The sequence below is a fragment of the Lissotriton vulgaris genome, chromosome 4_1 (assembly GCF_964263255.1).
Source record: "Lissotriton vulgaris chromosome 4_1, aLisVul1.2, whole genome shotgun sequence".
In the NCBI taxonomy this organism is placed as follows: Eukaryota; Metazoa; Chordata; class Amphibia; order Caudata; family Salamandridae; genus Lissotriton; species Lissotriton vulgaris.
In genome coordinates, this window is record NC_141691.1 from 1492553134 (window position 1) to 1492579136 (window position 26003).

General features: G+C 44.7%; 1 protein-coding gene across 1 annotated transcript in view; it reads right to left on the minus strand.

Moving 5' to 3' along the window:
- Positions 1 to 26003, minus strand: part of LOC147724149 (uncharacterized) — a 1299884-nt gene that overhangs the window by 764601 nt on the left and 509280 nt on the right. Inside the window, exon 3 of the mRNA XM_086917998.1 lies at positions 12072 to 12197. Within this exon, the coding sequence (XP_086774124.1) occupies positions 12072 to 12197 (126 nt within the window). The remainder of the gene's footprint in view (positions 1 to 12071; positions 12198 to 26003) is intronic.

A 26003-nucleotide genomic window follows, 5' to 3' on the forward strand; every position in this document is an offset into this window, starting at 1 on the left:
ACCTCCTGAATATGTCAGAAAATTCCTCTGTGACCATAGTTGCCCATAATCATGAACAACATCAAAAGATGCTGGCTATCTGTATACATTGACACTCTCAAATTCTCAGACAACCAGCAAGCTCTCATTAAGGCAAGTAATTCTTCTACTTGTGCTGATGTCACATTTGATAAGGAGGATGCCTTGTATCTGTAATGGAGCATACTGTATACGTAGCTCTCAATCCTCCAGATTGGTCTCTTCAACAACAACCATCAACAAATATTGTCAGATCTGCTAGTTTCGGTGGAACTTCTTGTATGTCTGTTCTTTGTTTTGTGCATAATGTGGTCACCTCTATACAGTCATGATCCAGCTCCCAATCATTTTCATCTTCTGTATCTTCACAAATCTCATATGAAATTCAAAGCATTGTTGCTGGATTCAAAACAGATTTTTTTTATTTATATATTTTCTGCTGTAACAATAGTTTGCTCATAATGTGTCAATCTACTATTCATTATTTGCTTTCTCCTTGTCAAAAGAATCTCAACTGAATGTGACACATAGGCAATTAGCATTTGTCCCATCACAAATCCTTCACTTTGTTCAGTTGCAAGACAAACTGCTGCAACCAATTTCAAACAATCTGAAAGACTTACAGCTACTGGATACAATACACCTGAAAGATATGCCACTGGGCGCATAAGTCCTCCATGTTTGTGTGATAATCGAAAGTGCACGTCAATCTTTTTCATTACAAAATAATAAAAAGCATTTCCAATGCAATAGGTCTTGCATTTACGCGAGTTTAAGCTATTGGCATTGTAAATGACAATGCCTTTTATTTATGTTTTATAAACCAAAACATAAATAAAAAGCATTGTCATTTACAATACCATTAGCTCAAACTCGCTTAAATGCGAGACCTATTGCATTGCAAATGCTTTTTAAAGGTATGTCCTAAATACATCCATGGCTCACATAAGTGAACTAACAGCAAAGCCAAAAAGTGAGACCCATTGACTTTGCCAGTGCTTGCTATATGTAGCCCACAATATTAAGTGTTTCCGCTTTCTTACCTCTCACAACTTTTTGCAGTTAAGAAAACTAGGTGAAGGGAGACAGAGTTATTTGTCCAGGAGCACACAGTGCACTACAATTACCACAGCGCACTGGAGAGCCAGGAAGCTGATGTATGTGGACCCTGGAAAGAATGTTCACCCATGCCACTGAAGGTCATGCTAAGTAGCGGGCTTCTAAAACACTCATTTGTCTGGTATCTCAGAATTCAGCTAGCGCAGTTACAAACATGCAACACATGAGCTGAGGGTGGAGACAGCTGCCACCTTCCCCCTTCCTATGTGATCGCCCTATGACCCTTCATGCCAATTAGTGCCAATCAAGAGCAAAACCAACTTATTAACATGGACACAGTGAAGGTATGAACATGTGATCTGGAGTACACAGAGAGAGGAAATATGTCTCGTTGGCAACCGTTGACTTGCTGATTTGCGCACTCGCGCTGCTTTTTAATTTATTTTATATTCTGACTGGCACCTGGTTGCTTTTAATAACCCCTACAGCTAAATTGTCGTGGCACTCGATCTATAGCGCCGCGCTGCGCGATTTTAGACACAGACGCTTGCTGGCACTCTGCCTTACTAGAAATATCGGGCATCCCTGTTAGCACTGACCTGCACTTTAATAGTTGTTCACCCGCATTTGCGGGACAGAGGGACTTCTGGGAGGGTGGGTCTGCATCGCGCCGTCTTTTTCGCCACCATATTGGGTGGGGGTTACACGAGGCGACGCAGTTCAGGCGCCATCTTGGTGGAGGCGCCAGTGGCTTGCCCTCACAGGACGTCCGCGATCTACGGTATAAAGGATGGTGACCTCTCAAGCGCGCAGCTTAGGCGCGCAGCGGGCGCGACGCAGGCGCGCCGGAGGTGCGCCAGAGGTAAGCCCGTTTGCACCCGTTCGTGCACAAGTCGCGCCGGGCGCCGGTTATGCGGCCTCCAAGCCTCCTCCCTTTATTACCTACACGAGAGACGAGCTCATAAGTTTGGACCCCTCTCTGACACCGAGCTATCAGGCTCACACTATCGTCACTCGTCAGGATACTTTGTCCTGTGGGTTGCTTAACGTTAGATCGCTCTGCAGACACCGCAATGAAATCGCATTACTTATAGAGTCACATGATTTAGACCTGCTTTGCATGACAGAGACATGGACTACAGCAGACAGTTCGGTTGAACTGGGTCTTGCCTGCCCTCCGGGCTATAAAATCAGACATAAGCCCCAGGTAGGGACTAGAGGGGGAGGCATAGGTCTCATTTATAGAGAAAATCTAGATGTCTCTCAGTAAGAGATAAGAGAAGTCCTGGGGTGCAAACTAATGGCCTTCTCTATAAACGGACAAGGAGGTGTTCTGTGCTCCGGGCTGTTGTGCTACAGACCCCCGGCTAATGCTCTGTCTGCTATTCCTGAGTTGATTGACCTGATTTACGAGCTCTCCAACTCACATACTAGGATTTTAATCCTGGGAGACTTTAATCTGTGGCCGGATGGATCCATGGATCTAGCCTATACAGAGCTGATTCAGTCCTGTCGCAATATCCATCTGCAGCAACTGGTAATCACCCCGACCCACTCAAAGGGTCATGTACTGGACATGATCCTGGCAGAGGCCAGTCGGGTGTTGGTACGGAACATCATCCCTCAATGTTGGACGGACCATTCCCTGGTCCATTTCTCCCTGCTATTGCCTGCTGACTCTGCAGAGGGGCAGGACAGGAGCCACCTCAAAGCTAGGTAGGCAATGGTCTAGGCTCCTGAAACAGTCGAGTCTGCCAACCCTGCTAGCAGAAGGCTTCTCTTTGGGAGACAACGTGGAGGAGAGTCATCTGACCCTCTGTCAGAAAATGTCCATTTCACTGGATGAATTAGCTCCACTACGGAAAATTAGAGACAGGGTTAAACCGGCTATGCCTTGGTTCTCCAAGGAGCTCTTTCAGCTGAAACTCCAGTGTGGGGGTGCTGTTCGAACCCAATCTACAGCTTGACGCGTTTGTCAATAAAACCGTGGTGATGTGCATGCTGCTGCTTCGAACCTTGCGGAAGATCCTCTCCCTTCTCCCGGGGCATGCCCGCCCAGAGGTAGTGCGTAGTATCATCTTAAGCAGGCTCAATTACTGCAACGCACTACTTCTGGGCGCGCCAGCCACCCTAGTGGGTAAACTGCAGCGGGTGCAGAATATGGCTGCTAAGCTGGCCCTTTCCAGACGGCGTCTTGATTCATCTTCCTTGGCACTCATTGATCTTCACTGGCTACCAATTGCCCGGCGTATTGATTTTAAGGCATTATGCCTTGTTTTTAGGGCTCTTCATGGCCAGGGGCCTTCTTCGCTGCAGACGATGTTCTCTTGGTACATTCCCGCCAGATCCCTCCACTCCTCTTCCACCTGCTTGGTGGTTATTCCTAAAATCATGAGGAAGCAGATGGGGGGAGCGTTCCTTTAGGTTCACCGCAGCTAAGTTGTGGAATGCTTTACCCTGGTCATTGAGAAGTAAGGAGGACTTCTCCTCCTTTAAAAAAGGATTAAAAACACACCTTTTTCCCTTGTCGCCGTAAAGTTCTAAAGTAGCACAAAAGTTGTGTATGGCTGATCAAGTCATGCGCCAGGATACTCTTTGGGTGACAGTTTAGCGCTATACAAGTATGCCATACAATACAATACAATACAATAAAAACCTAGAGGCTAAAAAGGAGATGCTGCGCCAGAAACATCAAAGCATGCGACTGACTCTGCTCAACCCTCCCAATCTCTATGACACTGACCCCAAATAGCACTGTGCATCAGCTCTGCAAGGGGTAACCAGATTCTATAGACACACTGAATGCTTTGGATAATATGGAGGCAAATTTTCCTGAAATTACGTGTTTTACAAAAAGAACGTTTGGGTGAGAAATAGCCAAGCCACAAACAGTACCCACTCAAAACATCATATGCCCACAGGTGACACACAACTCTGCAAACAACCAACGCAATGAAACCCTTCGAGGAGAGAAGGCACACCACTCGAGACATACCACTGTGACATACACTACATACCTAAGAAGCAAGGATAGCGAAATGCAGACAGTCTTGTGGATGAGGCGGGCTTTAGGTCTGGTTGGTGGGGGGGATACAGACACTAGGACGACAGAGCAAGATTAAGCAGCGACAGGGTGAGTGGGGGATTGAGATAATGCTGGGCGGCCAGGTTAAAGTGAAAGGGGGCACCCATGTGCTGCCTACAGTAAGAGAAACTAATTAATGAAAGTAGTGCTCACGGACTAAAGAAGGCGTACCGTGTAACAACCGAATTAAAAGGGCCTGTCGCCATAGGAGGTTACAAGTGAAAACAAAGTGGTAATAAGGAGCGACTAACAAGCTTCTTTATGAATCAGAATCCAGTATTTACGAAGGACAATGACACAAGCCAATGACAAATATGGGCGGAGAGTGGGCAGGGCTTTTATTTCATACTACACTGCAACAAGTCTTGCAGAGCAGTGCATGCACACTGTTTCTAGGCTCGACCTACAAACATCGTATTATAATCAGGGACTGAGGTGTGTGTGCATGATACAAACTCTCTTTCAGTTTCTTAAATGCATCAGACACTCATCATAAAATGGTACTGCAGCTTGTACATCATTACAAGGTTTTTCTACCAAGGAAAAGTTCGGAATCCAGTGATGAAAGTAGCCAACGATTCCTAGAAACATCTGAATCATCCTCTGGTTAGTTGTGGGCTCAACTTCAGAACTCCAGAAACACGTTTTTAGAGACTTTCCTCAAATCCTTTTCAATATGGTGTCCAAGATACATGACTTCTTTTTCGTAATGTTGCACTTTAGTCGGGGAGAGTTAATGGTCATTTTTAACTAGGTGATTTAACAGGGCAATGGTATCCAATTTACAGTTCTCCTTTGCCTTAAAATGCTATTAGAAAATCATCTATATACTGACCTAGATCTAAATGACATGGCTGTTTTATACCCTCTAAATCTGTTTTCAATATTTGGGAACAAATTGAAGAACTCTCAGTATACCCATGTGGGAATCTACACCATACAAGATCTTTGTTCACAAAATGCAAAGAGAAATGGTGATCCCTCATGTAATGGAATTTGAAAAAACGCTTGGCATAAGGCAATGACTTACACCATTCTGCTTCTGATAGAGTTTGGAACAATATCAGTGCTGGATTCGGTACCACAGGACAACAAAGTACAATTCCAGTAGAGGTTTGTGCCATTCCTGTATATCCCCCAGCATGCTTATCAACACCCAGACTGGGAAGCCTTCATTGTAATTCAACAGTTCACTCATGAATTGATCATCATCTGACTCAAAATCTTAGTTTTTCTTAATCTTCTCTTTATCCTGCTATTTTCCATTTACTGTGGCAGGAAAGGTATTCACACATTATATTGTATCTTCCGTCCAACTCTTCTTTTGACAAGTGCGGAGAATCACGCTGCGCGCACTTAGGACCCGGCCTCTCCGGACCCCGCCCGCCCCTGGTCTCTGGTGGTTGGTCGGGCGGACGGCCCAATCGCCGTCCGGCCGACCCATTTCCGGTCTGGCGATATCGCGTGACCTGGGGGTCAGGGGGTGGAGACTCTGGGCCTATTTAGGGTCAACTCCCTGTGACTGGGGTCTCTGTTCCCGCTATCACTCCTGGATACCTGACTGCTCAAGCCGGCACCTGGCCATTCTCGTGATCCTGGCCGGCTTTCCGAAACTCCCACCCACCCGTCCCTTAGATAAATGGTTTGAGGGACGTTCTGCGGAGAAGAGACCTGCGATCAGTAACTAGTGGCTAAACAAAATGGATGGGAGCCCCGCTTGCCAGGCTCCATAGGCCAGCTCTGAGGGGGGATATGGCAAGCTCTCCACTGGGAGGAAGTGACCACCGGCTGGGGAGGCTAGGGTGACAGATTTCGAGCCTCCCGGGCCACCCTGGGCAGCCTGGTGGTCGAGAGGTGGGCCCCGGTAATGGCGGACAAGGATCGAAGGGCGTGACCCACCACTCTAAGGGGCAGGTGCACGGCACTTGGCGTAGGGTACCCAGTTGCGAGATGCGAACCAGATGGTGTTCCTCCCTTAGGGTTGGGAAGGTGATGGAGCATGATATGCTCATAAATGTAGTTATGAATGTAACTTGTAAATATTAGATATGCATGTTATTGCTTGTCATGTTTATACAATGTGGTGAATAAACATGGCCTTTTTAACCCCCACCTGAATCTCTGGTGATTTCAAAATGTGGGGTTCTTGCATGTCTAGGGTAGTTGGGAGGCGGGGGAATATCTGGAGGGTACGGGTCCTATGACTTCTTTATGATTTTATCTTGCTTCTCTCTTTCCTCTTTAGTTGCCATGCTATCCCTTTTATTAAGCGCCTCAAACTGTGTAGATCTAGGCACTGGTCTCATATCGTACATGGTGTGTTTCAAGTAATCTAGCTTGTTAATATTAAAAGCACCCTAAAAAAAATGGAAACTGTAACACCTCATCATGTGCAATATATTTATTTCATTTAGAGCTGCAGGTGCATGTGTAATACCCAACCTCTACAATCATTTTATATGCTCTCTCAGTAATTTCTGACCCTCTCTAGGTACCTCCTTATTTGGTGTAAGTTTCGAAAACATAACACCCATATTTTTCAGCTGAATAAATAAAAAAAAACTCTTTAAGCAAACTTAGCGAACAACAGCTAATAACAGCGTGGCTCTGTCATAAGTCAGACAAGCACAGCGCAAATATGTTAGCGACCAAGCAATCAGAGAGCAACTTTGTGGTGAAGTCTCAGCAATCACAGTGTGGCTCCATGGCTGAGCAACCAATTACAGTGTGATTTCTTTGTGAACAGGAAAACAATTAACCCCTTCGATGCTTATGACGGACCGGTTCCGTCATCAGCATCGGTTGGGCTGTGCTGATGACGGAACCGTTCCGTCATGACCACACCCGTTTTTCGAATCTTCAGCACAGCGCGAAAATACGCGCCACGCTGAAGAGGTTAAGGAACCACATTACATCACTTTAAACCAATGAAACTTTGTCTGTTTACCATAGAAAGGAAATAAGTCACTTCTTTAGGTAAAGTAACTCAATCACCAACCATAATACCTTGAATTTTAAGCAATGAAAGTAAGAACACAACATATCAAGTTCTTGCTAGGCAACTCCTGACCAGCAGAAATATAGCTCAGAGTTAATGTACTGCATTCTATGAACTCAAGAGAAGCACCTTGACCCAATTCAAAACCTTTGAACCTGAAAAAAATAATTTGTTTTCAATAATAATAATAATTTGTCTTACCAATGTGTAAGCTGCACCTTGTTCTACACACCACAATACAGATAAGTTAGCAACATTTCGAGATCTCGGATTTACAATGAATCCAATAACCAACTCTGTTCAAATTATTAACATATTAATCTTCAAATGTGGTCATGAATATCAATGATACATCATCACAACGGTAATCAATCCATCAATAGAACTCATTATCATGATCAAACATCCTAACAACTATACACAAAAACAAATATCCATCATTACAAATCACTCTTTGAACCAACTCAGTTGCTCCCTATTCATACCTAATCGCAGATTTAATTCACGAACGCACAGCCAATACAGATAGTCACTTCCAAGGAGGATTAGACACTAGTAAATTGGCCAGTTTCTAAAAATTCTTTTCCCCATCGATTTGGGCATAAATAGTTCAAAAACTACAAAAGGACTTCATGGGACTCCTTAAAGATGAGCAAAACCCAAAAAATCTCATGAACCCCAATATCAAGTGAATCTCAAAATGTACCTTAGACAGTTAGCTACACAAATCCAAATACTAGATCAAAATTAAGTTTAAAAGGATTAATACAGACTTGTCAAGATAAGAATGAGAGAGAAATGTGCTTATTCTGTCATAACAGTAACCCTAGTTAGTCAATAAAAATCCTTTTTAGTTAGTCAATAAAATAAATCCCTCTAGTGTCAAAATCATAAAAAATAGTGGCAGTATTCTAAGAGAGGAAAATCTCGAAATAATCGGAAAGAGTTTCAGGAGAAGAATGGAAAGTCGCCTCTCCCCTGATCCCTCAAAACAAGGGGGTTTTATACACAGTTTGTGCATATTAATGAGTAACACTGCTAACTCAGCAGGGAATGATCATGGTGAGGTCTCTTTGTCAAGTCATAAACATTTTCAGAAATGTGAAAGGCTTGGGACACTAACCCCCTTTTTAAGGTAAGAAAAAGCATCTGCTGGCTTCCTCAGAAACTTCACCCCAGAGATGTAGAATCCAATAACAAATCATTTTCTTAATAATAGCTCATTTAATTGGGTTCTTCTACACTCCTACAGTGGAACTAATAGCAGAAGTTGTTCAAAATTATGAATTAGGTACACAATGGAAAGTTTAATTCACAATACATGCTTTTTAACACTGCAGTATATTAGCATCATTGCTCTCCATGCTCTGCGAAAACTGTAAGGAGAGAAGACTTGCAGCAGTAACTGATTGAGAGGGGGCATGAGCAGTAGCAAGTAGAGCAAAACACCACTCTTGCATCCAATTTGAAAATAATGGTACTTCGCACCAAATGTGGCATAAATATACTACATTATCAAACACTCTTCTAAATGAGATTTTCATATTGTTCTAATTGCAAAATCATTAAATCATCTGCTGGGGTCATATGCATCATTACAATGACTAATTTCCACAAATAAAATGACACCAATAATTGCACATCAGAAAAAGCTGGAAGTTGCGGCAAGTTTTTGACACAGCCACAGTTGAGATTTTCCAAGCCATGTAAACCAGATTAGCGTAACTCTGCCTTGAATTATGCCTGAAACGTAACGCAAGCAGCACACGCTGCCTTGCACTGGGGAGGCTTTCCATGAGTGAGGCAACATTGTTCGTATGCATCCACTGATCGATTTTGACACTATCCCAGATTCATTTAGGCGAGTAACCTTAATATTGCACCAAAATGCTACACCTACCTGAACCAGGCGCAAGAGGAGAAATATCTTTCTTCTCTTGTTTCTTTCCTCTGTCCATATGTGCTGCTTCTGCAGCTCACACAGCAAGACGTAAATGCCTCCAAGGAATCTGTTATAATCTACTGCTGCATTTCCCTTCTCTATGGTTTCCTTATCTGCTGCTCAGCCAGTGTGAGTGTTGGTATGCCTGTGGATGTCTGGAATGTTGGGTGTATGATGATGTCATGGAGTGTTGGGTGCTTGGTAAGCTTGGGAGTGAATTTGGAGTGTGCAGGCTGAGCAGGACAGAGGCTGCTCCTGGTGGGGCATCAAATGGACTTACCATCTTCCTGTGATTTACTTATGTGATTACCTTAACAATAAATCCTAAGAATATACCTACATTACATCTGGCTTCAAAGGACTACCTTATTTATAATAGAATCCTTTCATGCAGGAAAGTATCCCTTCCTGTACAAACACAATCCGGCCTGTAACACAGGCACCCTTACACTACAGCGCAAGGGTGTCTGTGTCAGTAATGGACAGCACAAAGTGAGCCGCACTAAGAGACAGCAAAAAGGTGTGAAATGTTAGAAGGTATGGCACATTTTTGCTCTCTCCCTTTCATGCAATGTTGTACAGCACCTCTGCTTGCTGTCCTGCTTTGCGTGAAAGATTAGTAAAAAAGCTACTAGGTGTTTAATCTTGTGTGTGATACATGCTGCTTTGTAAAAGTCCTCAATTTTTTTTTTTTTTTAACAAAGGTTAATATAGGGCGAACTTGACCCGGTATCGGTTTTCAGAGCGCCTTGCATACAGGCCCGGACTGGGAACAGAAACCGGCCCTGGCAAACTGCTCAGCTGCCCTCCCCCCCCCTCCGGTAAGGGGGAGTGCAGCCGAGCAGTTTGCAAGGGCCGGTTTCGGACGATTATGTTACAGGGGGACGAGATTGCCGACCCCAGGTAACAAAACTGGCCCCCCAGGAACCCGAAACCGGCCCCCACCCTAGCGGCCTACCGGGGAAACGCCTGGTGCCCGCTATGGCCATTCCGGCCCTGTTTGCATAGCACCAGTTTAATTACAAGAGGAACATTCATTCTTGTTAGACACGGGAAGACTAAGTGAATTGCCCAGAATCACAGGATGTTCAGCGTCATTGCCAAGACTAGAACCCAGATCCCCATATTTGAGGTTGACTGCACTAGCCATTAGGCCAACTCCTCTACCCAATTGCGTGGCATCCTGCCCACAGACTCGTAGGTGCTGGATCTTTGAAGAATGAACATTTGGATTTTGGCAGTGACTTTTGCAGCACAAAGAGAAGGTTGAAGTGCCAGGAACATTGCACTCCATGCTCTTCTTAAGGTGGTAGCAAAGCCTAGGGCCACAGAAAAAGACTTAAAAAGCTATCTCTGTTTGAATGATATAGAGGTGGACTTTCTGGTGTGGAGACAAGATTTCCTGATCAGACAGAACGCAGAGCAAAGGCCAAGATTTCTGAGACCAGTGTGGAAGTCAAACTCAGTGTGAGAGCCTCCCAGAGCGTGAAAAGTGTCTGGGGTTCGAATAACCTGCACTGAACTCGAGGCTGCAGTCATGTGCAACATAAAATTCTGAAAATCCTGAAAAGTTACAACTGATGGTGAGGCCACACTACTCCCTTGACTAGACCTCATTACCTTTGCAATAAAATGTTGTGGTGCCCATGGCATATGACTTAGTAGTGGACACATCATTTGGTCATATGATACTGTATATTGATGTGTTAAACTGAACATAGAACCATGACATTGGTAATACCTGTGTGCTTCCATTTGGTGCCCCAAGTCTCAAGAGCGTCTCAACAAAAAAGTCTTTGAATGGTGGAGGTGGGGGTTGTAGTTTTCATAGCTCAATCTTAGTGCCTAAGTAGGATGTTGGGTAGACCGCCGCTGACAGGCCATTAGCGGTGGTCCACCCGACAGCTAGAGAAATGGATAAACAGACCGGTAATCAGAGCGCAGCAGGCAGGAGGAAAGACCTCCACCTCCGACAGGCTTAAGAAGCCCTTCTGGATGGCGGTCAGGCAGTAATCCCGACTATGAAGGCTGTGCCTGCGCCGGCACCTCTGTAGGTATTACAATATCCATTTCCCACATCCTTTTCATGGCAGCCCCACCGCCATGGAAAAGCTGTCAGAAAGGGACTGTGGGGGCCCCTTGCAGGGCCCCTGTGAGCCTAATCTATATGGCCGGAGGGGCACAAGTGGTGCTCCCCAAACATCCATGCACCATGTGCCTCTCATGGTGCATGGATGGCACAATAGTAAAAGGCATGTTTCCAACCGCCTACACTGAGATCACATCATAATATGGTGGGTGGAGTCTCCGACTACTTGTCAGCCGTTCTCCAACTCCGCTAAGATAGCAGTCAGGCGCTTAATCGACCACCATCATAATGAGGCCCTTATTGATGAATTTCATTAGTGATCAGGCTTCACATTAAAACTATAGTGATCGTTTAACTGTAATATTTAATGGAATATCAGGGGTGTTTTTTTATAAGAAAATGCTATTTTAATATCAGTAACTTCTTGAAAGAGCGTTTTATATTTTATTATATAGGACTTGCAATGATATATGGCGGTTCCTGGATAAACTAAGAATTCCCAAAATACGACCTTCATGCATGCGCAGCCAACCGTAAAGTTCGGCCATGTTCTGATCTAAGCCTCTGTATCCTGATTACCTTCTGTTGTCAATCGGAGAAAGGGCATGGCCTCTCACCATGGCCTCTCCCTCAAGGCCCCCACAGAGCCCTTGTGCCCACCGAAATAGCTGTACATAGCGTTTATCTATGTGTATGTAGTTAACCTGGTGTGCTTTGCATATACATACAAATCTATGTATAGTGTTTGTATGTGTGTACTTATACACTTATTGAAAAAGGTTTCAAAGATGGTTAATTATGTATGTGTAACAACACTCAAAACTGAAAGGAAAAACAAAAACAACATGTATTGAATATGTCATACATTAGGCAGCCATACCTGGAATCCTCTGATCTTCATGTCCATCATGATTTTCTCTGCCTGATTAATATCCGATGGGTCATAAATCAAATAAACCGAGTTAGGGCGCGTACGAACTGCCTGAGCTGCCAGGTGCCAGTTTTCCTGTAATGATGTCAATGAGTTAGAGGCATTTTTCTCATTATCTTTCTTCAATCCACCAAAGGCAGCAATTCAATCACAGCAACATATTTGACCATCTAAATTATTATTTAAAAGACTGCGCGAAAGGCTCATATTAATGCCGGATGCAAATTTGACTAGAAATAAATAGATCTGCTAGCTTTTTAAAATGCACTCATTTCTGTTCTGTAATTACCATTCTGAGCTGCATAAAGACGCTTTGTGAATGCCAAAATGGTATTTCGCTCGTGTTAGATTAACTGATCTGTACAGCAGCTCTCCAACCTGGGATTTTCAAAAGCCGACATCATGATTTTAAAAAACATCTGCGGGACATTGAATTCTCTTGCTTTTTGATGATGCCATTTGTTCCTTGTCAGCGACTTCTTACCAAAAGAACACGCTGATTTCTGTTTCTTCTTCAATCTTCATTCCTACTTTGTAAAGTCACTCTGATCTCTGAATAGTTTGTGACCTTGACTTTCAAAAACGAGAGGACATGTTTTCCATTCATGGCTTTAGGTAAGTGAAGAGATGCAGTAAAACGTGAAGGGAAACATGGAGGAGGAGGCACTCATTGCACGTTTTTACAATAACTTCTATTAGGGCAAATAGGGATTATTCTACTTTGCAATATAATCCACATTTTAATGTTTCACTGGCACATTTCGCCTGCAAATTTCTTTATGGAAAAGTGCTCGAAACAAAGAAAAGGCATACAGAAGTCAGTGAACAAACACCAGTTCTACAGTTAATCCTGATCTCCTGATTTTAAAGGTTAAAAATTGTAATGGTGCAGTAGTGCCACGTTTAGAATTACCTTACCCCAGTAGCTGGTGTCATTAAGCTCAATTACAAGATAAGTATAATTGTCAGAAATTGCTCATTTGTGGGTGGTCATCCTCATTTTGTGCTGAATTATATTGTAGGTCTTTTAGATACTGCACAATGAGGTACTGCTGTTCAGTGCCAGTGTATGGGTTCTGACCCTTAAAACATGTAAAGAATAGCCCCTGACAGACAGAACACCTATTATTAGTAGGTCACTTCTTCGTAGGCCTTGTAGCCCAAAAAGTAGAATGCATGGTACTTAAAAGTGGCACATGTGGGAAACCAAGATTAACAAGTTCGCACAGTGAGAATGCCCTAAAAGCCATTTTCAGTGTGGCAGGCCTACCTTCCCTATGTAGAAATTCGGAGTATAGAATACAATACTAATATTTTATCTCTGGAATGGGGCCAGCTAGAAAAATAATTAAACCACTAATTTTAACAGTTATCAACAATCTAATTCAAAGGTGGAGTCAGATTTTTTATTTAAATATGAAGAAAAGATAACTTTAAAAAGTTGCCATTTACCTGACTAAAGTTGCTGGGGACTAATTTGTATTAACACTCCAGCTTCTACCAGCCTGTATGTGGCCTGAATAAAGTGTGAAATTCTTTACTACATTAGGGGCCAGATGTAGGTAACCAAATACTGGTCGGTAAATGCCGAAAATACCGATTTTCGGCCTTTACCAACCTGTATTTGGCTTGTGAGATGTAGGGGACACAAAAACATCCGAATCGGTAAATTTACCGAATCAGTAAAGTTTCCGAAGCGGTAAATTTACCGAATCGGTAAAGTTTCCGAATCGGTAAATTTACCGATTAGGAAATTAAGAATTGGCAAAAATGACTTTTGAGATGTAGGTAACCTCTTAAATACCGAATTTGCTTGAAATTCGGTATTTAAGAGTCTGTATTTACCATGGATTGAAATCAGGTGGTAACCAGGTGCAGGCTATAAAAAAGGGCCCAAAATGCAATAGTTTCACCAGAATGGCGGCATTCTATGTGATTGCGAGGCGGCTGCGGCTACAGGCAGAAGGAGAGAGGGTCTGGAGAAGGGAGGAGCAGGTGTACAGGCAGAGGATCACCCTATTCCAGCTAACTGAGCCAGAAATCCTACAACGCTACAGGTTAGACCCCCAAACCATCCTGGACCTTATCAGGGACCTCTACCCACTGTTGGTCCACCCAACCCCAAGGGCGCATGCCATCCCACCCCATGTACAGGTGTTGTGCAGCCTACATCTGCATGCATCTGGGAGTTACCAGAGTGTGGTTGCTGTAGTAGGTGGGGTGTCCCAGAGCTGCCTGTCACGTTTCTTCAAGAAATTCTTAGACGCTATGTTGCACAGGATGCATCACTACATCAGCTTCCCTGCAACGCATGCAGAACTGCTCAGGACAAAGACTGACTTTTATCAGATGGTGCATTTCCCCAACAACATTGGCTGTATTGATGGTACCAACATACCTATTTGTCCACCTGCTGCCACTGAGTACATTTATAGGAACAGGAAGTCCACCCACAACATAAATGTACAGGTGATCTGTGATGCCAATACATTATCACAGACCTAGTAGCCAAATTTCCCGGGAGTACCCACGACTCTTACATCTTCCAAAACAGTGGGATCTACGCACGCCTGACAGTGGGGGAATTTGGGGTAAGGATACTTGCTAGGTAAGACACTGTGTGAAACTCCCTTGATACATATTGCAGATGGATGTGTATGTGTGCATGTGAGTAAAGTTTTCTTCTTGTTACTAATAGGGGACAGTGCATATGCCCTCCGGTCCTTCCTCCTCACACCCTACCTACCCTTCAACACCCAGCCAGAGGAGATACAACAGGGCACACAAATCTACCCGAAACATTGTGGAGCGCACATTTGGTCTGTGGAAGAGCAGGTTTCGCTGCCTGCATAAGAGTGGAGGGGCCCACCAGTACACACCAATCACCTACTGCAAGATGATTGCAGCCTGTGCAATGTTGCACAACCTTGCGGTTCAGAAGGGCACCAAAGTGGATATCTCTGACTATGAGGACCATGATGATGAGCAAGCAGTGCCTGAACCACACACATCTGGAGTAGCAACACCAACTGATGGCAGACTCAGACGGGATGAGATCACAATAACTTTTTCTTAAGTAAGTAAAAACACACAGACAGGTGGAGTATGCAACCAACGTAGTTTAATCGTGTGATTAAGTGGGTTCCTCATGCACAAATGTGCAACACAAATTATTTAACTTGGATTAAGTGAGTCCTGGGTAACTTCAACATGAACTGTAAATAGTAATTTGCGTCCTCGCTTCCCAGTGCCAGTTGTATGGTTCTCACTGTGCACACTTTCTGTTTGGCCTGTAGCCTCAGCGTGGCGCCTGCTGCTCCTCCTGGTCTCTGGGACAAGGGTGCTTCCCATGCTGCTCCTGCTTGTGATCTCTTCACTCTCTGGCACATCCAGGGCAGCAGTATGTGCAGTTTGGGCATTTAACAACACCTCAAAAGCACTCTTCATCCTGTCCATGCCCCTAGAGACCTCATTGCCGTTTTGGGTTACAGCCTCCTGCATGGTAATGCTACTCCTGCATAGCAGGGATGTGGCTGTGGCCAGGCGGTTTAGTGCTTTGTTTTGTTGTTGCATACGCTGCCTTTCCTTGCGCCTTGATGCTACTTCGTTGTCCAGTTTGGTGCATAGCAGCTGCACCGATTGGGTCATTTCGTGAATCCCTGCAGCCATGTTTTTGTTTACCTCTACTAGTTCTCTGATGCCCTTTCCTATGTCTCCCATGTTGTTGTTCAGGGACCTCATTTGGCATTGGCAAGACATGATTGATTTTCCCTGCATCCTCTGGATTCTTACCATGCTCCCCTCCAAGCCACGGAACACACTTGGACCCTCCACACGTGCAGATGCACTGCTTTCTTGGACTCTGCTCTGTCTTATTCCAGAATGGGCCACCTCTGCACTGGTCTGCTGCTGTATCAGAGCTACCATCCACAGGCAAGGTGGGTGTTATTAACCCCTCCATGTCACCTGCTGATGACTCCATTTCTATGAGTTTCTATTTCAAAGGTTAAAGGTAAGGGTGATGAAAGGGGGAGGAATGCTGTGCATGCATCTTACCTTTTCTGCTTGCAGCTCTGGCTGAGCTGTCTACTTTTCCCAGTCCGCAGATGCTGTCAGGTTCAATGGTTGAAGCCACCATCTCCTCAAGGTCAGTTAAGGGGAGTGCTGGGTTCCTGCCTCCACCAGTTTTGGTTGCCTGCTTGTGGATTACGCCAATTTCTTTTTGGTTTGGCTTCTGAGGTCGTAGAATCTCTTTTTCAGGTCCTCTGTGTCTCTGGTTGTCACTTCAACAGCATTAACGTTATCAAGTATTCAGACAGAGTTTCCTTTTGGCAGATTCTGCCACAGTGAGGGACTGCCTGCCAAACAGTTTTTGGTGCACCTTCACCACCTCCTCAACAAGGACCTGCAGCTCCATGCTGCTGAATTTCATTTTCCTCCTCCTCTCTGGCTGCTCTTTCTCTTTGCTGCTTGCCATTTTGCAGTTTTAAAAGTGCACAAAACTCTTTCTGCTGCTCAGGGACTCAGCTCAGCTCCAACTGCCTCTCCAGAAGCTTCTAATTAGTAGCAGCTGCCTGTGTAGCCACTTCCTGGTAGGGAGGGGGAGGGTGGAAGCACTTGATTGGCTGCCAACTTAAGTTTCACTTTTGGGTTTTTTCCGATTCGGTATTTACTGAATCAGTGTTTTCCGATTCGGTATTTACCGATTCGGTATTTCCCATTCATTCCTATGGGCCAAAAGGTAATACCGATTTGGTAAATACCGATTGTACAATTCCGATTTTTACAGAATCGGAATTTTTTACCGAATTTTTATCTACATCCCATTTACCGATTCTAAAATACCTATTCTGTCAAATTTGGTATTTTAGAATCAGTAAATTAGGATTACCTACATCTGGCCCTAGGTCACTGTGTTCACCTTAATGGGCAGAGATGAAACATTTTGTGCTCAGAAAAAGGGTTACGGCCTGCCATCCTGTTGGCCACACAGCATCAAATCCTGTCTGACAGGTTTGTTTGAGGTAATGTAACACCTTGGCACACTTGAAAGGGAGGATACAGAATGCCAGGACAATTCTTGTGTATCTGCTGTCTGGTTGGAGAAGAACTCTGGCTTACATCCTCTTGTTTGTTGTGGGTACAGGGCCTGATTCAAACTGGATTTTAATGTTAATTGTGGGTGGACATTAAGGATTTTGATAGTCTGCTACCCTATATACCTCCAACCTTAATAATCCAAGTTTAGCGTGCCAAAATAATTTCTCCAGTTTGTTAATGCTTTGACACATGTAAAGCAAACAGCAATTACTGAAAAAAGTAGGAAGTGTTGCCCATGGGAACTTTGACACCAATAGGTAGGGAGTGTCCAGGGGTTACCCGCACTTACCAGCTTGTGCCAACCATAAATGTCTTCTTCAGTACACTGCCGGGTTTGCTAAAGCACACCAGATGGACTGAACCTGCTGTACTTGGCATCTGTGACCTGTGAAGAGGACTTCACAGGTCACAGATAATAAGGCGGGTCCCCTGGGTGGCTCCCTCAGATAATAAGCTTAAGAGGACATTCTTGTGAAGATTTGCAGCTGACCAGTGGCAACTGGGCCTGGACTTGTTTTGCTGTTGCACTCTGCCTGACACCCTTACTGTTTCGATAAGCCCACCCCTCTGAATTCCCTGTGTGCCTGGATGTGTGTTCCTATGGTTGTTTGGGCCACTAAAAAGATTTTGGAATTTTTAAACCTTTTGCTTCAGAGCCTCATAGGGGACAAACTGTCAAATGTGTCTGATCGGCTGCTCCAAATCGTTGGATTAAATGTCAGGTTTGTGCTGAATGGAAAAGAGTTTTGTTCACTTTTCAGATTGAGACTTAGACATTATTTCAAACTTCCCTGCTTCCAGGTCTCATAAAGGCCAATCTACATGGCACCGTAAATCACACTTACGTCTATGACTACCGTGACAATCAACTACCATTCGCACTTTGCCCTTTTTGAAGCTATTTTCATATCTCCAGTTCCCTTCCTGGATTTTTGTTATTTCGACGTCATTTTGTTTATTACATTTTTCTCTATTTATATACATTGGAGCGGCATTTCAATTATTTTATGTTTTTGACGTTTTTATTATTTTGGTACTTAACCCGTTTAGAGCGTCGAACGTTCAGCGCCCAGTGCTGAACGTTCGAATAACGGGTGGGGCCGCGTCGGCCAACGGACGTGCGCAGCACTACCAAGGTAGTGCATGCGACGACCGTTGGCCGACGGCAGAGCTTAAGGGGTTAAAATGCTTTACAAATGTTTACTAAGTTGATCCTTTCTGTTCTGTGCCAGAGCTACCAGCAGTGACTAAGCTCAGGTTTAATTTACTGAAACCTTTGACTGGACCCAACAAAACAGTGACTTTTGGTGAACACCAATCCACCCCAACTAATAAACCACTCTTTCACAATAATTTCCCAAAATCTTGTACAAAACAACATAATATAAAAAAGAAAGTAACTCTAATTCTTTACACACGCACACCTATATTAATGGTAGTTAGCCATTTGTAGAGTGGTATAAATGTATGTAGTTTTAATTTTCTCCCTAAAGCCTCACCATTTTATGTATTATTGAATGTTGCTATGAATGATGTTATTAAGAGAATAAGAATGGGAAAGAGAAATTAAAAAATCTTTCTCACCTTTAATTTGGGCTAAAATACAGACAAAGATTATCAGGCACATGCCTCACAAAAATTGCGATTCGAAAAAAAGGTTGTTTGTGAGCAAAATGCAGCCCTTCCCAATGCAGGAACCCAATTATCAAAAAATAAACAAAATTGTAAAAATAATCCTTATTTGCAGGTCCCTAACAGCGCCTGCCAATAGCGAATCGGTAATAAAAAGTCACAAACCAATGTATGTAAACTCGCAAATAGCGATTTGCATGAAAATTGCTATTTTCCAAGTGCAGAATAAAGGGATTCACAATCAGGTGGTAAAGTGGAGAAAAGAAAATCACACAGGTGCAACCACTCAGAAACATATTTAAACTGACCCAGAAGGCCCCTGCAGCTTTTCACAATAGCAGCGCACTACGTGATGGCGAGGAGGAAGAGGATCCATGCAGCAGCACAGCACAGATGGAGAATACAGGAGCGGATATTCAGAGTGCGCATCACATTGCTGGGACAAACAGACTATGAAATCTAAGATAAGTACAGGCTGAACAGTGCAATGATCCTACACCTAATAGCAGAATTGGAACCCCTAAGGCAGCTCCAGACCCGTAGGACCAATGCCATCCGTGCTCATGTACAGGTCATATGTTGCCTGCACCTACTTGCCTCATTCAGTTTCCAGGGGGTAGTAGCTGTAGTTGGAGGGGTAGCATAAAGCTCCCTTTCACTTTTTTTCAAATCCTTCCTGGACGCCAGGATGACAAGGATCCACACCCACATCACCTTCCCCATAACCCAACAGGAATTGAACAAGACAAAACTGGACTTCTACCAGGTAGCACAGTTCCCTCATGTGATTGGTTGCATAGACTGTACGCATGTTCCCATTTGTCCCCCAGCAGCAAATGAATACATTTTCAGGAACCGGAAATCCTATCATTCAATTAATGTGCAAGGAGTGTGCAATGCAAACCATATCATAACAGACATTGTGCTGCAATACCCTGGAAGCACCCGTGACTCCTACATATTTCGACACAGTGGAAACTACACCCGTCTGCTCAGGGGTGACTTTGGCAAAGCACACCTACTTGGTACACACATATACATATTCTCAACACAAATAGACACAATGTCAATGCATAACTGTTGCTAACCCTTTGCTTACCACCCTGTAGGTGACAGCGCATATGCTGTGTGCAACTATATTTTGACACCATACCTCAACCTAGCCACAACACATGAGCAGAGGTACAATGCAGCACACATCATCACACAGAATATTATTTAAATGCACGTTCGGACTACTGAAAAGACGCTTTTGCATCCTACACAAAACTGGTGGAGCATTGCAGTACCGTCCAGAGACCTGCTGCCGATCGCGGCTGCATGTACCATGTTGCACAATATTGCCACTAGGAGAGGTATACCCATCGAGGTGCCCAACAGTGAGTCTGAGGGGGACAACCAGCCACCAGCACAACTCCAACAAGCACATGGGGCAAGCTCAGCAGAAGGGAAAAGGAGATGTGCAGACATCACACAACATTATTTCTGAGGTATGTAATGGTGAGAAAAGACACTTGAATTTCGACCAGAAAAGTATTTACTAACATGAGCCCATGTGGTATTGTGTAGCCACACACAGAATGGTGATAAAAAGATCAGTGATTGCATTCTATAATAAGCAAATTAAACTATTCCAGGTCCTGGAACTCAATCACTGTCATGGTTTTGTTCACGGTTACGTCACCATGGGCAAATCGTGAAGGACATGTCAGTCTAGCGCTTCCAGCCACGCACTCCTAAACGCCTTTCGCCTGCATCTGCAACTTTCCCCTGGTGTGTACCGGAAGGAGTTGTACTGCGGGTACTGTGCCTCCTGACAGTGGTCACTGGCACTGAAAGGCTCCTAAGGCTGGATGCCTCCTCACTACACTTCTCCCCCGGTACATTGCTGCCACCAACTGTAAAAGCCTGGATCTGTTCCACAGCAGTGGTTACTTGTCCAAGGGCCCTGGCCACATCCACACAACAATTATGCATGGCAACGGAGCGACGTGGCAGCAGCGTAGTGGTGTTGCTTAGGTTGTTGTTGGACCTGGTATAGCCAGCCATGCGCATCATGAACTGCTGATGCCTTCTCCTCTGTGTATCGTAGCCCTCAAGCATTACCCTGGTAGCTCCTGCATGCCTGCACTGGTCTGCCTATTTCCTTTCACCACCCCTGTGGTTAGTCCCAACACACCATCTGTCATGACCGTGAGGTTCCTGCCAATTTTGTAAGTTGCAGCTGTATTGAGCCCATATGTCTTGCTTGCAGGCACTGCACCCTCAACATCTGGGACTCCCGCCACCCCACACATTTGAAGCCTGGTAATCCTGAGCAGCATTGCAGGCCCTTGAACTGCGCCTCCGTCGTTGTCGGACCTGTTCCTGGGGTGTAGGTTTCGTGTTCACACAAGGCTGACTAGTCACAGGAGTGGGTGCAGGTGCCAGCTCAGATTCCACCGGCTGCAGTGATGGAACTTGGGCCCTGCATTTTGTGGGTGCTGGTGTGTGCTTGATGGGTGGGGCAACAGGTGTCTCCACGTCAGTCTCTGCAGGAGTCTCCGAGATGTGTAGACTCTCCTTCTGCTGCATCTGAGATGTGAAATAGTGCTCTGTTAATTTGTGTTAAGGTTACTGTTGTGTGACATTGAGCATACTTGGCTCACATTAAATCACTGACTGCCATGCAGTGTTGGCGTGATTTACTTGCCATTGCTGTGTTTAACTTCCCACTTCCCTGACATGCCTACAACTCCCATAATGCATTTCGCGTATGAGGAAAAATGTGGACTGGAGTTTGATCTGTTCACTGGGGTTGGGCTGAGTGGATGTGCGCATTTGAACAGTACTTTGAAGTGTTGGTTGCATGCATCTTACCTTGGGTGGTACTGGCCGCTCTGGATGCATCCAGCTGGGTCACTCCCACCACTGTTTCTGGCTGGATTGTGGACTCCATCAGGTCCTCTAGGGCTGTTGTGGTGGGAACTGTAGATGGGTCCCCTCCAGTACTCCTGGCCCCCTTCAGCCTTTCTACTACTCGCTCGTTGGCACGGCTTTGCAAGTCGTACCATCCATCCTTGAGGTCATCTATACTGTGGTGTGTAACCCCCACAGCATTGACCTTGCTCTTGATACATAGCCATATCCTGCGTTTTTCTGCGTCTGGCACTTTCATGAAAGTTTCTCAAAGAGCTTTTCATGGCTCTTGGCCACCTCCTCTATGAGGTTTTCAAGTTTCCTCTCAATAAATTTTAACTTGTGCTTCCTGAGCATGGCACTCTCCCCTGATGTTGGTTGATCCATTCTGGTTCATAGAAAGTAACTGCAAACAGTTGGATGGTGAATCTGCTCAGCTCCAGCACTCAGCTTCCTCCACCCACTTTCTCTGGGCACCGAATGAAGCATGGGCTGAATGACTTCCTGGTTGTGATGTCATCAGCATGCTTACAATGCGACACGCTATTGCGTTTTTGCAATTTCGCATTTAGTGATATCCCAAATAGCTAATATCACAAATGGTCTTTTTGGAATTTGTGCGTCGCATTAGAAAATACCCTATTAGTGATTGCAATTATTACCAATCCGGTGATTATTCACTATGGGGTTCATGCATTGCAGATAGCGATTTTTAAATCGCAATTTCGAAATAGCGATTCCTTATTAATAGCAATTTAGGAATCGATAAATCAGATTTTGATGCATGTACCCGCATGTGCCTCATATGTGTTGCCATCATTACACAAGACACACATTTTTTTAGTATTGTTCCCTCTCTCCTCATAATTGTTCACATATGATTTTAAAGTGCAGTCTACCGGAGCCCTTTTGAAATCTTGCTTAGGAACAGATTAATAATGTATCCCACTCCAAGGCTTCTAGAACATTTTTTTGGGAAGCAAAACTGATGATGTTCATCCTCTCACAATAAAAGGTAGATATATTTAATTCAATCGGGTTACAACAAATTTTATTGAACTGGAAAGATATTTCAAATCCTTACTACAAAACATGGTGCAATGGGATATGTTATGGACATAAACGAAATACTGTTAATTGTTCTACACCTCAATTGCTCATGAAACATTATAAAATACAGTTATCTTTGACAGATTTCTAATCAAAAACATCTTCAGCTTCTAATTCTTGTTTTATTAGGGAACAATGACATTGCTATACCTCCTTAACGATCTTGTTCTTTCCTGTGGATTTCATTCATGTCTAAGAAAGAATTGGATGTTAGTTCTAATATATTGCTATAGTGCCAAATATATTGATTTTACAAGTTTTGTATATTTCAGTGACATCTCTTCTCAATGCTATTCCCCTTTCTCTGCTGCATCTTTATATTTTTTAGGTTATCCTTGGAATCAGAAAGTATAGTTGTGGATTTTATTATAACTTACTCATATTTTAATTAATATTATTAGATTTTTGCGTTATTTTGGGCCTTGTGCCAGCTCCCCCTGTGACAGTTCTTCTGTGCAGCTTGCCCGCAGTCCGCAATCATCTGCCTGTCTACCTGCTGCCCTCTGCTTGTTCCTCCTGTGCTTGTTTCTGGATCTGTTGTGCCTTTTCTGCTTGCTTTTCTGTCTTCGATTTTGCACTCTTCTGCTCTGTTTTGCCTTTTCTGCTTGTTTTTCTGCCCTAGGTTTTGCAATTTCTGCCACTTTTTCGGCTCTCTGTTTTGCCTTTCCTGCTCATTTTTCTGCCCTCTGTTTTGCCTTTTCTGCTTATTTTTCTGCCCATCATTTTTGCCTTCTCTGCTAATTTTTCTTTTTTGGTCTCCCAAAGTCCTGGAAAGTCAAAGGGAAAAGCGCTCCCAGGGCACAAGGGCCCTCCAGAGTCCAGGGCTCATAGCTGGGCCCAAGAAGGACAGCACACAGGACCCTCCAGCAGGGAGGTAAGCCCACATGGTGGTTCCTCCTGGACCCCAGCAGCACCAAGCCCCAGCAAGTTAGGATCACCACCAGCAAACACAGCATACATGGGGTCACAGCCCCTACATTTATAACACTTCCCACCTTTGTCTACAGAGTAGGGTTTGGGGGAACCAGATGCAACTGGTTCAGGGGGGGATTTGGAGCACTTTGTTTTCCAAGCTCCTCTTACCCTTTGTCCGGTGGGGGTTTGGTGATCAGACACGCCACAGGGGAAGGAGCCAGTATTGTCAAGGCTAGGCACAGATCTATTCAGGGTCAGGGGATTACTCCTCCCACTACTCCCAATGCAGATGTCCCATTCAGCCTAATGCTGACTCACCCTGCCCCCCCTGGAGCCACACACACCTCCCAGCCCCTGTCACTCACAAGCCAGATATGCAATTCACATCAGGCAGGCAGACACATAGCACACAGAAATGCCAACTTCTAAAAGTGGTATTTCCCAAATAGTCATAATAAATCCGTGCACACCATTGTGCAGCCTTTATTATTACAATTCCACATATTCTAAACTTTACCACGCTGCTCATCTAATATTAGGTATTACCACTGACACACTGATCAGGGAATCCCCAATGCATACCAATGGGAGGGCAGGCCAATGTTACCCGGCTGCCACACCCACCATCTCCTCACCTTTTAACGAGGACTCCCCGGATTTCACCCCAAAACGGGCATGCCAAAATTGCGAGTTATCAGCACCAGGTAATAACGACCATCCTCACATTCAGGATTGCAACGGCCCTCTGGAGGTGTGTGGCTCAACGGATCAACGAACCCCACACAACTAACTCTGGACACCCCACATTGGAACCGCGAGAGCCCAACAGCTAGGACTGAGGCATCAACAAGCAGGCACAGACTGTTTACATGCTCCGCCTCACTATCGCCATTGTGGGATCAGAAGACAGCCACCCCTAGCCCGTTCATGCGCTTATGTACAAGAGGGCGTGCAAACTGCTCCGACACCCTGAGAGTCTGTTTTTTTTCTGGAGTTTCCAACGAGCCAAGACCCAGGATCATAAACTAGCTGAGGAAACTATATGCAACACAGACAAGCACCGCTGCTAAATTTGCCTGTGCCTGACCTTATGATGGCCGCGGACCAGGACAGCCTTCGTCGATCCTACAAAGTAACAACAGCAATGACACCCTGAGAATCATTTCATAAGAGCCCCTCAATATCCGGGACCTAAGACCGCAGGTTCTCTTTCTTTCTTAACCAAGCCTTCAAACTACTGATGAGCGACACCAATGGATGCCTTTGCCTGACCTTATCATGGACGCTGTTTCCTGAACTCACCAGTCATCCACTGCCTGTCCTAAAGATAGCCGCCATTCCGGGAGGCCTCCGTCCTTCGTGATTAACGGAGTGCACCGGCCGATCATAACAACGAGGTAACGTAGGCCCCCCTGCATATCCTCCTTGCTGCACTGCTCTGCGATCTGCATGGCTCTTGACTGCCCACTCAACACTGCCTGAGCGTAAGACAGCCGCCGCTCTAGCTATCTGCTCTGCTAGCTAATTCCCAACAAGCAAAGGACTCACACACCGGTCAAAACATCAAGATCAGGTGGGTCCCAGCGCCTAGCAGGTTTAACACTCATACTAAGACTGGACACATCCTCCCAACTACAAAAAGGGCACCCATGCGTGACTCCACAATGGCAGCATAAACTCCACCCAACTCGGCTGATTAACCTCAAATCTGAATCAGAACAGATCCCCAAGACCAGTCAACAGATTCGGATCAACCTAATAGACCTATAACAGTACTGCATCAGCTAGGGGAGACAAAGGTCTTGGTACCAGATGCCAGACTCAAAAAAGATGTCCCTAACATAACACCATCTGACTCTAGTCCTACTTATTGTTTCATCTCCCTCATTCAGAAGTTGGCCAAGTAGACCGTGCACAATCCCAGTTACCTACTCACCTCTCCAAACCTAAACAATATGGCACCCACCACCACAATCACCCTCGGCCCATCCACCCCGAGCTATCTAAAACCACACGGCCCAAACTCCTTCACCATCACCCTCCCCCCAACCTCTCACCCAAAGCAAAGAGAAATTTAAAACACAGACTAATCAGACAACACCCAGACACTCTAATTGCAGACATATACAATTGCACCTCCAAAGGCCAGCAGAAAATGGATTTTATTTTCCATACTGAATTCCCAGCAAATTAGATCAGCATTCTCAAAACTCATCTCCTCATATC